The 18,146-nt window shown below is 45.2% G+C and overlaps 1 protein-coding gene across 4 annotated transcripts in view; it reads left to right on the top strand.

The window, feature by feature from the left end:
• Positions 1 to 4,177, top strand: part of ERICH6 (glutamate rich 6) — a 94,467-nt gene extending 90,290 nt beyond the window's left edge. The window contains exons 12-13 of one of the 4 annotated variants that reach the window (XM_068279263.1): positions 163 to 400; positions 3,560 to 4,177. In XM_068279263.1, the coding sequence (XP_068135364.1) occupies positions 163 to 400; positions 3,560 to 3,838 (517 nt within the window). In that variant the 3' untranslated portion in view covers positions 3,839 to 4,177. The remainder of the gene's footprint in view (positions 1 to 162; positions 401 to 3,559) is intronic. The other 3 variants (XM_068279262.1, XM_068279261.1, XM_068279260.1) reach the window with 3 other exon arrangements.
• The last annotated feature ends 13,969 nt before the right edge of the window (positions 4,178 to 18,146 follow it).

The following is an 18,146-nucleotide window of genomic DNA, read 5'->3' as shown; positions in this document are numbered from 1 at the left end:
GACTTGCTGTATTGCAATCGCTAGCGTTTAGAACAAGCGCTAGTGATTGCTAGTGGAAAAGGGCCCTTAGTGTGCTCCTGGTCTCTGTCCTGCTCCTGAACTTTAGCTGCACTAACCTCTTCAAAATGAAGTATTAAGAGTGATTTATGTCTTTAAATCCAGGGTAAATATAAATCCGGTGGGTGGACAGTACTCAGATGAAGCAGGCAGACGAGTCAGAAGATGGAATTGGAAAAGTGATTCCAGCAAGTCCTGTGTGCAGTTCAGACCAATCTTTATATCCTTGAATCACCAAGTAGGCGTTCGAATATTTGCACAGAACAAGATTTATGTTTCTTTTCTGGCCCTGGGGAAGCAAGCCAGATTCAGCGTTGGAAGGAAAGAGCTGACAACATCACAGGTAAGACCATAGAATACCTAAGACAAAATGCGTATGATGGCAGAATCACCTTTATCTCCCAGAGCTGATGCAAATTTTATGGTAATTGTATGCAATATATGCAGCTTGAAAATGGAGTAATTAAATACATGCTGCAAGCTTCTTATCACTTCAAATTGTGGTTTATTATGCAAAATGTTACATTTTTTTCAAACTCACACCATTCACTGAATCAGGGTTGAGTAAAGTTATACAGTAGTCTAGAGAAAGACCAAATGACTCCACATAGATACTTGCAAACAGGAAACTATGCTTATTCTCAGAAAAGTCTTTAAAGAGGCAAAAGCCCCATGCAGGTTGGCACAGCCATCCTGTTTATACCAGCCAGTATGTGTGAGAAACGGTTAAAGAAAATTTAAGGGGGAAGGGGATGCCAATTTCTTTTTCTATAAATAATGTAGTGTCCCCTCTTTTCTAAAGCTTTAAAGGGAACCTAAAGCGAATGAAAGAAAAAGTTAACTTACCTGGGACTTCTACCAGCCCTCCGCAACCGTCCTGTGCCCACGCCAGTCCTTAACAATACTCTGCAACGATGTATAACAGCACGCACACCTCAAGTTCAATCATTCACACAGTTCAAAGCAGTAGGCAGTGCGCTAAGTATGCTCAAAACAGTCCAAAGTTATTATTATAAACACTTCAGCGCAACACAGTCCTTTCCTTGGGATACTATCCTCTGATACACATTCACTGTATTTCTTTCCACATTAACCTTCACCACACCCGATAATAAGGGGACTCACCCTTTGAGGAGACCAATAGATTGGTCTGATAGCGCCTTGGGGTTATTCCCTGGTCACCCCCGACCACCACGATCTTAATGCCTTTGTGCAGGGATTCACCTTTCTCTGTTTCCCTCTTCTGTTTAATATACTCTGTTCCCCCGCCACGCTTTTCTTTCGTTTTCTGGCAACTGGGATCGACGGCCCTCGCTATGCGTATCTTTGTTTGGGTTCCCGTCCGCAAGAGCCTCCTGCGCATGCACAGGTCGCAGTGTCCCGCCGATCGGTGGAGAAAGAAACTAAACCGCAGCGGGGGAACGGAGGATCGTTAAGGACCGGTGTGGGCACAGGACGGCTGCAGGGGGCTGGTAGAATCGACAGTGAAACTCTTTTTTTATTTCATTCGCTTAAGGTTCCATTTAATTAACCCCTTTCTACCCAGGCAGGCTCAGGCTGGTGCATGGGGCTCTGCCATACTAGGCATACCAGTCCACATGGTATATGATACGGGGGGCTTTGTAAGAGCCTAATCCTCTCCTACAGAGTTCTAGTCCATATTATGGACAAGGGGGTCTTCCCCACCACTGGTAGCCACTGTATATGGGCATTGATTCTTTAGGCTTATGTTGGAATCTGGGAGCCCCCTTTAATATCTTTTGACCATATACCTATTTAGTGTTAAAAAATGGAATAGTAAACTTTATTAGGGGAAAAATACTTCTCTATTCTTCCGTTTTTCATCTGTCACGTCTTTATTTTTTTTTACTTCTTTATTTTCCTTTCAGTCTTGATTGAAGTATCCTCCCTGCCACTGCCTGTTTCTACCACCCGTCGCTTATCCGCAGCCTGAGGGCACACACTGCTCCAACTCTGGCTGCTGGGACACACACTGCTTCTCCACCACTGGCTGCCAGGACACACACTGCTCCTCCACTGCTGGCTACCGGGACACACACTGTTTCTCCACCACTGGCTGCCAGGACACACACTGCTCCTCCACTGCTGGCTACCGGGACACACACTGCTCCTCCACTGCTGGCTACCGGGACACACACTGCTCCTCCACTGCTGGCTACCGGGACACAGCTCTACTATTTAGGGAGCCCTAGCAAAGAATCTTTGAGCCTCCTGATGGGGCTCCCAATAAGTTCAGGGTTTCAACCAATGAAAATCCTCCCTGAGAAGCATTTTCATTGGTCCTCTAAACGGACCAATGAAAATCTTCAGGGAGGATTCTTATTGGTTAAAAATCTGAACCAATGGAAAGTCCTGGGGGAGGCTCAAAGATGCGTTGCTGGGGCTCCCTGAACAATATAGCTAGAGATCCAGCAAGCGTGCAGCCACCTGACTGCCAGCAGTGTGTCCTGGCCACCAGCAGAGAGGAGTGCATGTGTTAGTGGCCAGTGGTGGTGGAGCAGCGTGTATCCCGACAAGCAGCGGAGGAGCAACGGGTTTATTTATTTTTCCCACTAAATAGCTAGAGAGTCATTAAAGGATACCCGAAGTGGCATGTGACATGATGAGATAGACATTGGTATATACAGTGCCTAGCACGCTAATAACTATGTTGTGTTCCTTTTTTTCTTTCTCTGCCTGAAAGAGTTAAATATCAGGTATGTAAGTGGCTGACTCAGTCCTGACTCAGACAGGAAGTGACTACAGTGCGACCCTGTTGTCACTTCCTGTCTGAGGCAGGACTGAGTCAGCCACTTACATACCTGATATTTAACTCTTTCAGGCAGAGAAAGAAAAAAAAGGAACACAGCATAGTTATTTGTGTGCTAGGCACTGTACATACACACATCTATCTCATCATGTCACATGTCAGTTCGGGTATCCTTTAAAGATGCGCCTATGGGATCTCCATAGTAAAGGAGACTCCCAGATTGCCAAAGAAGCCGGGTGAAAAGCTCTCACCTATGTTTGACGAGAAGCATTGCTTCCCGGCGCATCTAAGTGACACTGCATAAGGGGAAACAAACTCAATTAAATAGTCCAAGTGAGTTTTTACTAGGTAATAATTTACACTGAATTAGGCGACGGTACCATCATCTAATTTTAGAAAAACAAAAGTTTGCTTTCCTGAAACAGAAAGAATTTGTGATAATTCAGGTTAGAGTGAGCTCGAGATGTCTCCCAGGCACCACTGCTGAATATATGCAAATTAACCATTGTACCCTTAGAAGCTAAACACACCTCCAGAACCGCTGGAATGCAATGATGTGTCAGCTTGTTAATGTGTACAGAGCCATAATAATTTTAGAACTTGCCAGTGCTTATTGCTGGCGAGTTAGTGAATTGCGCATAAGGCCCATAGTGTGAACCTAGCCTAAGACTTGCCAAAATTATAATTTGTTTTTCAACCACACTTCCTTACCCTTATGTGTTTTATTAAAAGGTGGAAGAAGTAGATGCTGACATGCAAAGGAAGAAAACGTCACTAACATCTCCAGAAGATGAGCTGATCCTTTTTGCCATCAAGATCAAGTTCCTCAGCTTACTGAATAAATGTTCCCAGTGTTTGCATTATCCATCACAGAAGCAATGGGACAGGGTGAAGTCTCCGGCATTTATCGTGGCTCAGGCACAGAAACTCCTCTACCTCTGCAGCGTGTATGACATTAGCATAGATGTCCGGACTTCCATACAGGATATCCTTGTCAATCATGTAACCTAGCCAATTAGAAATGTGTTCAGCATTTATTTCATGCACTGTCTTTCTAGAAAATACCTTGACCTTCCAATGTAAAACATAGATGCTTCCACAACCCTTTCCCTGATCTAACAATTTGATGGTGATCATACATTCAGAATTTGAAAGCATGATTGGATGGAAGTTTCATTTACATACCAATCTATTGTAACCGGATGTTCTTGATTACATGTAAATGTATTCTATCAAATCTCAAAGCTCTTGATTAGCCAAAGGTAGAGATTTGTACTTTATCCCTCTTGCTGTAACAGAGCCTACCTGTGCTGATATCTCTCCTGCATGCGGATGGGTAGACAGTTACAGCAGAGCAGGAGAGATTAGCGTTAAGATGCCCATAAGATCAAAGTCTGTTCAGAGAGGGATCAAACAGACATAGATAATACATTTCAGTATGAAATCTATTAAAAATCTATCGCATTGCAGCATGGCACTGCTTGATGTAGCGTAATGCTATGGGCCATCAGTCAACCATTGCTCATGACCTGCCAATGGTCAGTCGATATTTTCTGAAAATACATTGAATTATTGATCAGGCGGTACGTTGGGACATCGATTTCTAGCAAATTTGATCAGATTGATTGAATCTGTAGGTAATCAATGGAAAGTGTATGGCCATCTGTAGAAAGGAATAAGGCTAGGTTCACGCTGTGCCCCATCGCAGCATCCAGTGAATGATTAACACTACCTACCATTGTGCATCCAGCCTGCCACTGCCACCGTTGTCGCTGCTAGGATTTGAGTCCTCCGCACTGGTAACCCCTCTGCTGGGCTTGCGGAGAAGCGCTGGCAAGCTCAGAGGCCTGGCAGAAACATAGGGCTTCATTGTACAGATCTGCAGCCTACTTAGCAACAGGGGAGGTTCTCATTGGTCCACCCTCACAGCCCTTAAGAAAATCCTCCCTGGTGCTATGGAAGATTCCTATTGGTCTTTTGCACTCCAATGATAGCCCTATGGTTCTGCCTGGATTACGATATCAGGGCTTGTTCTCAAGCCCAGCAGCAGTCAGTGCATGTGGAGGACCTCTATGAGGACCGAAGACAGGTTAGTAGATCTGGACCGGAGGGGAAACACAACCTAGTGAGCAGGGCCGGATTTAGAGCTGTGGAGCCTATAGGCAGGGCCGGCCCGCTCATGAGGCGGGGTGAAACTTTTGCCTCAGGCGGCAAAATTCCAGGGGCGGCACCCGCCCGTCCGTGGGTGCGGGGAGCCGGCCGCCGAGCTGGAGGGGTAGCTGGCAGGACGGGGGTATTGGGCCTAGCGGCGGGGAGGGGGGTCAGACCCCCCCCTCCCTCGCCTGGGTCCCCCGTGCTCCGCTCCTCTCCAGCCTTAAATACAAGCAGCCGCTATGTGTAAGAGGCACGGGCGGGTAGGACTCACCTCTTCCTCGTTCCAAGCGTGCGCTCCACTGACGTCACTTCCTGCAGCATTGCAGGAAGTGACGTCAGTGGAGCGCACGCTTGGAACGAGGAAGAGGTGAGTCCTACCCGCCCGTGCCTATTACACATAGCGGCTGCTTGTATTTAAGGCTGGAGAGGAGCGGAGCACGGGGGACCCAGGCGAGGGAGGGGGGGTACGACCCCCTCCCCACCGCTAGGCCCAATACCCCCGTCCTGCCAGCTACCCCTCCAGCTCGGGGGCCCCCCAGAGCGCGCCCCCGGGTGGCGGCGGAAATTTTTTTTTTTGCCTCAGGCGGCAAATAGTCTAGGGCCGGCCCTGCCTATAGGCACAGAAAATCTGGTGCCCTAAACTCCGCCCCTCAGCACAGGCCACACCCCAAGTCACACCCCCTTGTTACAAAATAAAACTTCACAAGGCATTGAAATAGCGGCAGAGTGAAAATTTGGGCAACCACGGTGCCCGATAAAAAGCAGCCTAGCCAGTACACGATATTTATTGGGTGATCAAATTACTCCTCAATGCCGCTATTTCAATGGGCCTAGGCAGCACCCGAAAATTTACGTTTTTATTTTCTGTTTCTGTGGCCATTGATGGCGGGGGTGCGGTTAAGGTTAGGTGTCAGGTACGGTGTTTGTGTGGGGGGGACTGGGCAGTTAGGCATCAGGTAGGGTGTTTGTGCGAGGAGGGAGACGATTAGGGTATGGTGTTTGTGTGGAATGGGTGGTTAGAGTTAGGTGTCAGTAAGGTGTCTGTGCAGTGTGGGATGGTTAGGCGTCAGGGGGGAGGATTCTGTGTAAGAGTAAAGGGAGGTTGAGCTATAGTAAAATATCGGTATTTAATACCGATATTTTATGACCCTTCTTTACACTTTAATAGTAAAATATTGGTAAATTTACCAATATTCCACTATCAGCTTGCCAGGGCATCCACATTTTTAGGTGCCCTTTGATTACATACACCACCCACACATACACACACAAAACGATCACACAAACTCACTAACACACAGAGATCACACAAACTCACTAACACACAGAGATCACACAAACTCACTAACACAGAGATCACACAAACTCACTAACACAGAGAGATCACACAAACTCACTAACACAGAGAGATCACACACACTCACTAACGCACAGAAATCACACACACACAAACACACTAACGCACAGAGATCACACACACACAAAGATCACACACACTCACTAACGCACAGAGTTCACACATGCTCACTAACGCACAGAGATCACACAATAGCACACACAGATCACACACACTCACACAGAGAGAACACACACACACACACACACACACACACACACACACACACACACACACACACACACACACACACACACACACACACACACACACACACACACACACACACACACACACACACACACACACACACACACACACACACACACACAGAGTCAGCCAGGTGCCTCTCTTTATCAGGCTGGAGCCGAGCAGCAGGAATCCATCTGGGGAGAGGACAGCAGCAGCTATGCTTTACACTACACTGCAAATGTATGTGTGCCCCCAGCATGAACCCTTCTCCCTCGTGTGTGTCACAGATCATAGGGGAAAGATCAGATACATCATGCCCCTCAAGTCCCCAATAGTACATACACAGGGGAAGGAGCTGTAGCCTATACAAGAAGCCACAAGAAGCCAGGGCCTTAACGGCTGTTTCGTCTGCCCCCTCCCTGCCTGTCACAGTATCACTCGAGTACACATGCTGGCTGCTAAACAGGATAGGAGAGGAGGACAGGTCGGAGATTTTTGCCTACCTCCATTAGAGTTGTCACTATCTCTACCCCTCGTTCAGGGCTCTGGCAGGCTAGTTTCACAGGAGGTAAGCGATGCCCGCTCAGCCCTGGCCACCCACATACTTTCTCCAGTCCCAGCAGATAGCGGCAGCAGAGGCTGACAATCTTGCTGCCCGCTCCCCCCGATTGCCTATGCACGCAGCTGCTGCTCACTAGCAAGTTGCAGCACTGCGTGCAGGCATGAGTACAGCAGAGGGTGGGAAGAGCGTGACAAGCTGTGAGTTGTTGACTAGCCGCCCTCAGCCTGGCTGTCACTGTAGTTGCGGGCGGCCGCCGAATTATGACGCAAGTGGGCGGGGCAAGTGGCGCTGACACAGGAACGCATTTTTAGGTTTTTAATTATAAAGGAGACAATTTAAACCCCGCCCTTGCCCAATCAGGCGCCTGTAGGCACGTGCCTACAGTGCCTTATGGTAAATCCGGCCCTGCTAGTGAGAATGGATACTGCTTCCACAGGCATGCCCTGATTCCATGAGCATCCACAGCATATGCAGGCTCCATATGAACGTGTGTTCTGCTCCCGCTCCGCATCATTGTAATTAGCAAGTGTAAATGGAAATAACATAGAATCTATATTCATGCGCTTCCACCCAGCTGGATCAGAGCATTTTTTGTCCAAATGTGACCCTAGCCTGAAGGCTGAGACTACAGACAATTCCATAATTTCTAGTATGTATTTCTTCTCACTGAATTTGTAAGTGAACCTATGTTTGCTTCTACCCATCTGAAAATTCAACAGTATGTGCAGCGGGTCTAGGCCCTGAAAATATGAGCCTAGACCTGCTACACATACTGTAGAATGACTGTCACCCTCAGAGTGTTCTACCAAATTCCTGCTTCAGAATGAGACATTCCAAACACAGCCAAGTTTACTTTCTGCCACCTTAGTTAGCCATTAACTACTTTAGGACCTTGATGATTGAAATCTACGCCCTGTTTTGATGGCTACCTGGCTGCCAGGGTGTAGGTTTCACGTTCTCGCCGCTTTCGTCTCTCCTGACGATCTCGCCGCTTTCTCCCGCCGCAGATCACTCGCTCTGCCGTCTCTATAACGGCAGAGCCCTTTGAGCGGGTCAGGAGTTGATTTCATTGGCTCCTGACCCAGTCTACGTAAGCGGCTCCTATTGTCTGACATTGATAGGCAGGGTCAGCAGCCAATGAAAAAGCGGCTCCTGACCGGCTCACAAGAACTCTGCCGTCATAGAGACGGCAGAGTGGGTGGCCCAGGTTCCCCACGTGCGGCGGTTGCGGTGGGTAAGTGCGGCGATTTGTTGATATTCATTGCTGTTCCGCCGTTTCTTGTACCAGCGGTCTCTGGTCCTTAAGGTGGGAGAGACCGCTGGTACTTAAGTAGCTAATTAGTGAGTAGGGAAATAATAGTACTTGCTCTTCTTTACACAGAGTTGTAGGAACAGTTTGCAAAGCCCAACCAAACCGGGACATGAACAAAGCAAATTGTAAAAGAAATACAACAACAAGAAAACATTTGTAAAGTGTTTTCTCCCGTAGGTCCCAAAGAGGATAAAATAAATCATGCTGATGATTAGAGTAAATTAATAAGTTTACCTTTGGATATTCACTTTTCAAACTGAAAAACACTTTGAGTAGGTGTGCTTGTTGCAGATGTACACCTATCCATACAGGCTTGAGACCTCTCCTGCTGGTTACTTCCTGTTTGCAGCGTTGTGAAGAAGTGAGCTGTATTGCACTGGCAAGCACCTGTGAAACAGATGTTCTGTACATCGCATCGCTTTGCTTCTGTACACTTAATACTCACATCTCCTGATTGCTATTACAATCTGCCTGCTTTAATTTTTGGTTTAGATTGTGGAAAGAAAAAAAGTTCTGCTTTATGTCTCTAGCACATTTTTGATACTGATGCTGCAATCCATTGTTTTCACTGTCATACCTGATCTCATTTTTAAAGGACAAATGTAGCAAGAAGGGTATGGACGCTGCCATGTTTATTTACTTTTAAGCAATACCAGTTGTCTGCCTGTCCTGCTGATCTTCTGCCTCTAAGGCCTGGAACCCACTAGAGCGGTTTTTGGGGTGTTTAGGGAGCGCTTTCAATTACTAGCGATTTCCCTAAACGCACTGCCAATGTAAATGGGTGGGACAGATTTCACTAGAGCCATTGTGATCAAAGGAAATCTCAATTGTACAGCATGCAGCATTTTGGGAGCATTTACATTCTAATGAATTGTATAGGAGCAGGGAAATCGCTCCCAAAATCGCTTGCAAAATGCTATCACAAGTTGCTAGCGATTGCGATAGCGCTTTGCACTTTCTAGTGGGTTCCAGGCCCAATACTTTTAGCCATCGACCCTGAACAAGCATGCAGCAGATCAAGTGTTTCTGACATTATTGTCAGATCTGACAAGATTAGCTGCATGCTTGTTTCTGGAGTTATTCAGATACTACTGCAGCCAAATAGACCAGCAGGGCAGTCAGGTAACTGGTATTGTTTAAAGAGCAACTATTAGCCATACTATGCCAGGAAAAAAACACATATGTAAGTAGATAAATACTTGTTCTCAGGGGCGTCTCTATCCATTTTGTCACTCCAGGCGAGAAATCCTGTTGCGCCCCCCCGTGATTGCCCCCAGTCCCATACCCCCCACCCCTTGTGGGGAACACCACTCCTGTGGTGAACCCCACCCCCAAGACCCCCGAAAATCATAATGCAGCAGTGTTTCACCAGAAAATACACTTATTGCGGCATGGGTTCACCAGAAAATAGTTGTAATGCAGCAGAGCGTTTCACCATAAAATATACTTATTGCGGCATGCACTCACACACACCACACACAGTACACACACACACTATACACACACACACAGCACACACACACTATACACGCACACACACACACCGCACACAACATACACACTATACAGAGTACACACACACACACACACACACACACACTTTAGACACGCACAGTACACACACTATACATACACACACACTACACTATACACAGCACACACAGAGCACTATACACAGCACACAGTAGACATACACACACACACACTACACTACACTACACTACACTACACTACACACACACATACACACACACAGAGCACTATGCACAGAATACAGTAGACATACACTATACACACACACACACACACACTACACTATATACACACACACACAAACACTACACACACACACACACTATGCTGCTACCAGGGGAGTACTGGGACCTTCTGGCCTGGGGGGAAACACAGACTAGAGGCCTGTTATCATGGCAGCCTCAGCCCAAATTATGTCACACACTCACCCCATGTCGTATATGCCAGTAATCACGTGGAGCGCCAATGCGGAAATACAGCAAGGACACTCTGTGAACAGTGTGACAGGAAAAGTACAGGCATCAGGGGGGCACAATACATTTTGAGGGACAACGGCCGGGGTTTCTGTCTTGTCTATAATTCGTGGTTATCGCACTCCATGATTATCGCACCTGACAACCACATTGGCCCAAGATTTCCACCCAAAATGTTTTATCCGAATATCAAAACGGTTGGTCAATCGGCTGTCAAGTCAACAGAAGTATGGCCACTGTAATTCCCTCAAGGCCAATCCCCACACATACACCTACCTATGTCCTCCCCTTCACCACCATCTCTACTAATCCCGGTTTTCACTACCTTATAGTGTGTCTGATCCCTTATGCACAGAAATAATGAGGAGAGAAAAGCTGAAAGAGAGGGAAGAAGATATTTGCCTCACCAGGATTGCACTTTTATTTAGCTTTGCTGTATGACAAGAAGACACAGCCAGCCAGCACTAGGGAAAGAGGGAAACAAAGGTGAATGAAGGAGGCTGGTGCACACCAAGAGTGCTTCAAAGCGCTTTTCAAATTTACAGCGATTTGAAAACCGCTGGGCTAATGTTACCCTTTGAGGGTGTTCCCACAGCAGTGTTGTGACTTTTTAAAATCGCAAACATGCTGCAGGTAGCATTTATTGGAGCGATTCTTTCGAAAATCGCTTCACAAAGTCGCACTGGCGAATTGCTAGTGATTGCTATTGCGATTTTGTCATGCACTAGCCCAGAGATAGGAGGAGTGGAGTGAGACTGAGAATAGCCTGAGATGGAGCAAAGAGCTTATCTGTATTGCAGTCCCACATTACACAGAGACTAGTTGCTGGTAATAGGACTGCTGTCCCTGCCAGTCTCCCACACAAGTCAGCAAGCAGCCCTCCTGGAGCCTAGGGACTGTCAAAACTTTTCAACCTGTTTAACACCTTATCTGCACATGCAGCCATTTTAACAATGGGAAGAGACAAGACAGATTTTTTCCCATGGACCCTCCTCTGCATCATGCTGTGTATATTTACCAGCTTGCCTGCACTCTAATTGCACTTTTATCAGCTAGCCTAGTGTTTTACAATGCCTTACATCAACAAACCTGAATACAGCAGACACAGGGCCAACCCTAAATCACTGAATGAAAGGTGGCCTGGGGGGCAGTCAATGCCTGGCTGCTACACAGTCTCTGCATCCACACAGTTACCAGTAGCAGAGAGAGAGAGGGACTGAATGAATCTCAGGATTTAGGAGCTGATGCTGTACTCGGATCCCTGACTAGGATGAGTGCCTTCTCTCACTGACTCATTAATTGCTGTGGTTCTTTGAATCATTGAGCTGAAGGAAATGAATGAATCAGTCAATGAATCAGTTATGACGAGTCAGGCACTGCTGCTGCTGCTGCTGTGTAACCTGATACCTGAGTGATCTGAGAGGCATTTCTTCTCTCACTACTCAGTGCAGAAGCGCCCTTCCCTCCTCCTGTCGCCCTAGGCAAGAATTTATAGCTGCCTAATGGCTCAGACGCCTCTGCTTGCTCTATTTACATAACAGATATATTGCACTGCCCACATTTTGATTTCAGTGAATTTTATATAATGGAAAAGAAAGCCAAAAAAAGGTCTGAATGGCAATACATATATTTAGTATAGGCACTGTGTACAGTTAGATGAACATATAAAGTTTACATCTGGTACATCATATTGGATAGAACAGACTCACATTTATATCTGTAAGTAGCACTTCCTTATTCCTCCTGAAGCTGAAAGCATTGTGCCCACCTCTTCAGCCTAAGAAAATCACACTTTATCATGTGTGAGTTTATATATCTTGGCAACTTATTAGGTTTAAAGCAAATTGTAATTTATAACTTAGGTACTCTTTAAGAGACAGCTATAAACACATACCAGTGCTCACATGTCTTTTTCATATGATACTATCTTTTAAAAGTATCTTCCCATTTAAAGCCAATGAAAGTAAACTTATAAGATAAGAATTAGTATCTGCACAACTAATCCTAAATAGAACTTTAGTCCCTACTATGTAGCTACAGCACTAATTATTAATGTGGTATGAAACTCAAAAATACACTTTTGATTTAAAACATTAAACACAACAAAAATAAATAAGAAAACAGTAAAAAGTATAATATGTCACTTGAAGACTTTACTCTTCACCTAAGATGAGTGATAACATTGCCTGTTGCAGGGAAAAAATACCAAACTGTCTTGGAATTAAGTAATTTCTGGGCAAACAATGCAGAGAAAGTTATCTGCTTCTTCCTGAAAACAGCAGATTTTCTACATTGTTCACACATCTTAGAATAGAATTAGCTTCTAAGTGAATTGAAAGTTTCAGTATTAACCCTTTCAGTAACTTGGAAACCATTTATATATAATTTTCTTTTAATTTTAGCTTTGTTTAATGTTTAAGTTTAGACTATAGATGAGATTTGATTTTCATGCCACTTTAAACCTTGCAATAAAAAATAATCAAAAAGGAACATAGGCAGGGCTGGTGCTAGGTGTTCCCATGTTTATCTTGTCATGCCACGTCACTTGAGTTACCCTTTAATTTTGAATCAGCTAATAATTTCCAAAATTGTCCGTGAAATCAAATTATGTTTCTTTGCAAACATGAAATATGTACTCTGTTTGTTAAATAAATTCCCTAGAAATATTTATTTTCCTACTGTACATTCTCATCAGAGAATCTCTGTTAGGCACACTATGGAATGGCTGTACAAACACAGTAAGTCAAATAAGGGGATTTTACTTTTATCTGTGTCTAATTTACATTACTTTCAAATAATTTCCAAATTTTGATTAAACACAATATCCCAGATCGCCCATTTTTTTCCATTTAGGCCAGTTGTACTAAGAAAAACATTGTTAATACAATTGCTTATGTTTTACAATATTACTTTATACAATTACGGTATTTAGTCAGTGTTTGTTCTTCGTAAAAATCTTTCTTCCATCACCTTTTACTCACCGTTTTTCAACTCACTTTTTCTCCTAATTTTTCATCTTTTTAAAATAACTTTTCAGCACCCTGCAATTGAAAACCTACCAATGACTATCTAGTCTGGACTTGAGCAGCCTTTGTGCATTGAGATGGACTTTACAGTGATAAGACAATATACTCTGTACAGAGTAAGTAAGATATTGGTGCTACAGTATATAAATACTAAATAATAATATGCTGTATGAATTTTAATTCAAAATAAATTTTGAATAAATCAATCCTGAAAAAGACAGAATCATCCTAGGACTTACCAATGTGTGTCTGGCAATATTGCCAGTCGTCAAAACCTCAGTTTCCATTAGTATTCACTAAACTGTGATAACTCAAATATCGCACCTTATCAAAGATCACACCACTGGCGTAACAATAGGGGATGCGACCCCTGTCCCCGCTCGGGGCCGTCTTGGGGGGCTGGAGGGGTCGCAGCATGAGGGGAAAGCCATGCCCACAGTCGGCAGGGAGGGGGGACGGTCCCCCCCCCCCCCCCTCCCTCACCTCGGGGCTCTCTCCTCTGCGCTCCCTTCCAGCTTAATGAGTGTCCAGGCAGCGGCGGGCAACGGCTGTTACATACCTTCCGTCTTCCATGCGCTCCAACGTGCGTTCCTCACTCTAGTCTCCGACGCAACTTCCTGTATAAAAGCTCAGAATTTCTGCAGGGGGGCCCGGTGGGGCCTAGTTACGCCCCTGGATCACACCTTATGAAAAGATATCACACCTTATGAAAAAATATCACACCTTATCAAAGTTAACACGCTGTATCAGAGTAGCATAGCGAGCGCTACAAACTTATGCCTGCTAATTGGCATTGGCACTCGGATTCGTAGGGCTCACTATGCTACTCTGATACGGCGTGTTAACTTTGATAAGGTGTGATATCTTTGATAAGGTGTGATATCTTTTCATAAGGTGTGATATCTTTTCATAAGGTGTGATATCTTTGATAAGGTGTGATATTTGCGTTATCACGGTTTAGTGAATCAAGCCCATAGTGTGGAAAAATGCTTGTGAGGCATACTCTGTGTTTCCCATAGACACAAATGTGATCCCTTCCATACTGTGTGTTCTGAAGCCAGTAGAAATAATACCTGCTTTCCCAGAATGCTCAAGGAAGGGAATTCTGTATATCTAAACAGCCTAAAGTTCTATTTAAGATTTGTTGTGCAGATACTAATTCTTATCTTAACCACTTGCCAACCGCACACTCATACCGTGCAGCGGCAAAGTGGTAGCTGGAGGACCAGCGACGCAGATCTGCGTCGCCAGGTGCCTCCCTAATTAATCAGGAAAGGCCGCTCGCGCGATCGGCCGTTTCCTGTTAGATCACGGAGCGGGTCTCCGTGAATAGCCTGCGAGCCGCTGATTGCGGCTCGCAGACTAAATGTAAACGTAGGAGACGTATGTCTCCTTTGTTTACATTGTACGGCGCTGCTGCGCAGCAGCGCCATAAGGCAGATCGGCAATCCCCGGCCAATCAGCGGCCGGGGATCACCGCCATGTGACAGGGGACGTCTTGTCACAGGCTGCACAGGACGGATAGCGTCCTGTGCAGCCCCGATCACCAGGGGGCAAGGTAGGAGAGGGAGAAGCGGAATTTCGCCGCGGAGGGGGGCTTTGAGGTGACCCCCCCCACAACAATACAGCCAGCAGGAGCGATCAGACCCCTCCTGCACATCATCCCCATAGGGGGGAGAAAAGGGGGGCGATCTGATCGCTCAGCATACACCCTGATCTGTGCTGGGTGCTGCAGAGCCCACCCAGCACAGATCACAAAACACAGCGCTGGTCCTTAAGGGGGGGTAAAGGCTGGGTCCTCAAGTGGTTAATCTAAACCAAAAACTAAAGCAGGCAGATTCTAATAGCAATCAGGATAAGTGAGTATTGACATCACTGGGAGTGTAGGGCTACATACCAATATACAGCAATATATAGATAGAGGGATCTGATGCTGAAACCAGGATAATTAATCACTACTGTGCCTCTTTAAAGAAACATTAGTTGTGCTGGTCTATTGAGCTACAAACTTCTGATCTGTCGAAAGTGATTGTACAAAGGGTTCCTGGCCAGATATATTTTTTATTGTTCATTGGAGAGGGGAGGAGGGATTAAACAAAACAGCCCAAAATGGTGCTGTAGATTTAGGCACCACTATAGGCTGTAATGTGAATTACGGCTATAGCGGCGCTCAGACAGTAATTTGGGTGCTGTCAAAAGACGAAGCCCAAATTACTTTAAAAACAGCGTAATTCAGCCGCCGCCGCCAGCTGAATTACGTCTTTCCCCTAAGTCTATTGCGGCCTGAAGTGGGATTAGTAATTAACGCCGCCTGGACTTTTGCAGGAGCAGGGTGAGACTTTTTCGGCTTTGCCCTGCACCTGAATTTCCTGCCGGAAGGGCAGTGCACAAGAGAGCAGCTTCTATTGGCAGATAAAGTCCTCTAACAATGTGTTCATTCCTCATCATCATTTAGTGGTCCGGAGAGCTGGATTGCTACATGGCATTGTAGGACAACCTGTACACAAGCAAGATTGTCGGCTGAGACCTCACAGAACGATCATACACACCACATTTGTTCTAGCATATGTGCAAGCCTAATGTCTGCTCCACTTGACATCAGTTAATTCTAACTTTATGTTTAGCTCTAATCAAGTTCTGCCACCGAGTATCTAGACTGGACTTGGTGGCCTTTGTGCATTGAGATGGACTTTACAGACCCCTTCCCCAAAACTCCTACTGACTGACTTCAGCATTTTGAAGATTTGAATTCTTATGCCAAGGGATTTTTCACATATGCTGTGTGAATTTTCATTTGAAATGAATGTTGGATAAATCGATCCTGACAGCACTGCATCATCCTAGAATTTACCAGTGTTTGTCTGGCAGTCATAAAAACCTCAGTTTCCATTAGTATGAGCATCAGAAGTTATTACGGTACTGCTTATTGTGTACTCACTGTTTTCAGTTAATATTATACAAGACAACTAACATTTATATTGCTCATTTCTCCTGGCGGACTCAAAGTGCTTCAGGGCTGCAACCTCTTAGGGCGTGTTCACACTGCAGGCGTTTTTGTTATTTTTTAAGCGCGGGTGATTTTTCAAAATTGCCCTGAAAGCACTTACACAATGATTCTGTATGAGATAGTTCACATATGAGCGGCTTGTTTGCGTTCTGCTTTGTAAAGAGGTGCTTGAGCTATTTTTGGGGCGATTTCGCCTCAATGGAAGGTATAGAAAAAAACGCAAAACGCTCACAAAACCGCTTTGTGGAGCGATTGCGTTCGCATTTTAAAGAATAAATACGTTGTATTTATTGTTTTCTGGATCGAAGATATCACTACCAGACTTGCATCAGGGAGTGAATTACCAAAACGCTCGGGTAAAACGCGTCGGAAACTGCTAACCACAAAAACGAATCGCCCACCCAAGCGCCGGGAATTGGAAAAAAAAAAGCCTCAAAAAAAGCCCACCACGGACGGACACACTAGCAGAATAAGGCTTTAGGCAACCAGGATCATTATGGAGCCTTTTACTGTTTTACTACTGGCTTGAGACAGGATTCGAACCCTGGTCAAAGACTCAAACCCTGCATCAAAGGCAACAGCACTCAAAACTGCTCTGTGCATAGCTGCAGTACCAAGGCAGTAATGGCCAGGCTGAGCTCAGCTGTATCAGCTTAGCAGTGACTTGCTCCATGGATGTATTTGTATGTTTGCAGGACACATAGGTGTTCACAGACATGTCACTGTAGACAAAGTGTGGAAATGGTAAATCATTACAAGCTTTATTTTAAAATCAAAACACAGAAGCCCTGGTTATGCAAGCCCTATACACTAACCAGAAACACCATACAGCACAAATGGATATATTCCAAGTTGAATGCATCATTGAAATGTCAGCTATGCAGAGCTGGCTTCTCTTCAAAGTAAACAAAGTGTCAGCCTGGAAAGGTATCCAGCACAATCTGCAGCACCCTAAGCTGCCTGGAAGGCTACTTACAGCTGTGATTTGTAGAAAAATTGTAGTGAAAATATAGCACAAAATCCTGAGATTATAGAAAAAGCTAAATTTGCCATCTCTGGTTCAGGAATGATGCTGTACAGAGAACAGGGCAACACTACCTGCCTCAGCCTACATTACAACCGCGATTTCATGCTGGGTTATTTAATGTCGAAAAGATGAAGGCAAATGAGCTCATTTAGCTAAGCAGAGGGCAATGTAAATAGTGCAGTAATTGTATCAACCAACCACTCAGGATTCATTCTCTCTGATAATGACTTCAGCACACTTGCATGTGGTTGCTATGGGTTCCTGTACTTTACACAACATCATTGCTCTTTGCACTAACACAAATGAGCTAGAATAAGGGCTTCCAGCAAATGGGCAAACAAACTGCAGGGAACAGCCATCTGAGGACTCCCAACTGTTATCTGAGGACTCCAACTGTTATCTGAGGACTTCAACTGTTATCTGAGGACTCCAACTGTTATTTGAGGGCTCCAACTGTTAGTCACCTTCCTGGCCATTGGCTGGAAGGACACTACGCTTGTCTCTATGGATGTTGGAGAGCAAGAGGTTATCTTAGCCTCAGCCTGCATTATATATATGTATGGTACAGAATGCAGGTTGAGGAAAGGAGTCAGAACAAAATACATCCCTATAGTGTTCTTTTATAGTATGCAGTCAC

Source organism: Hyperolius riggenbachi, chromosome 4, assembly GCF_040937935.1.
Source record: "Hyperolius riggenbachi isolate aHypRig1 chromosome 4, aHypRig1.pri, whole genome shotgun sequence".
Taxonomy (NCBI): domain Eukaryota; kingdom Metazoa; phylum Chordata; class Amphibia; order Anura; family Hyperoliidae; genus Hyperolius; species Hyperolius riggenbachi.
The sequence above is the reverse complement of the archived record's forward strand: the minus strand, read 5'-3'. Positions and strand labels throughout refer to the sequence as shown.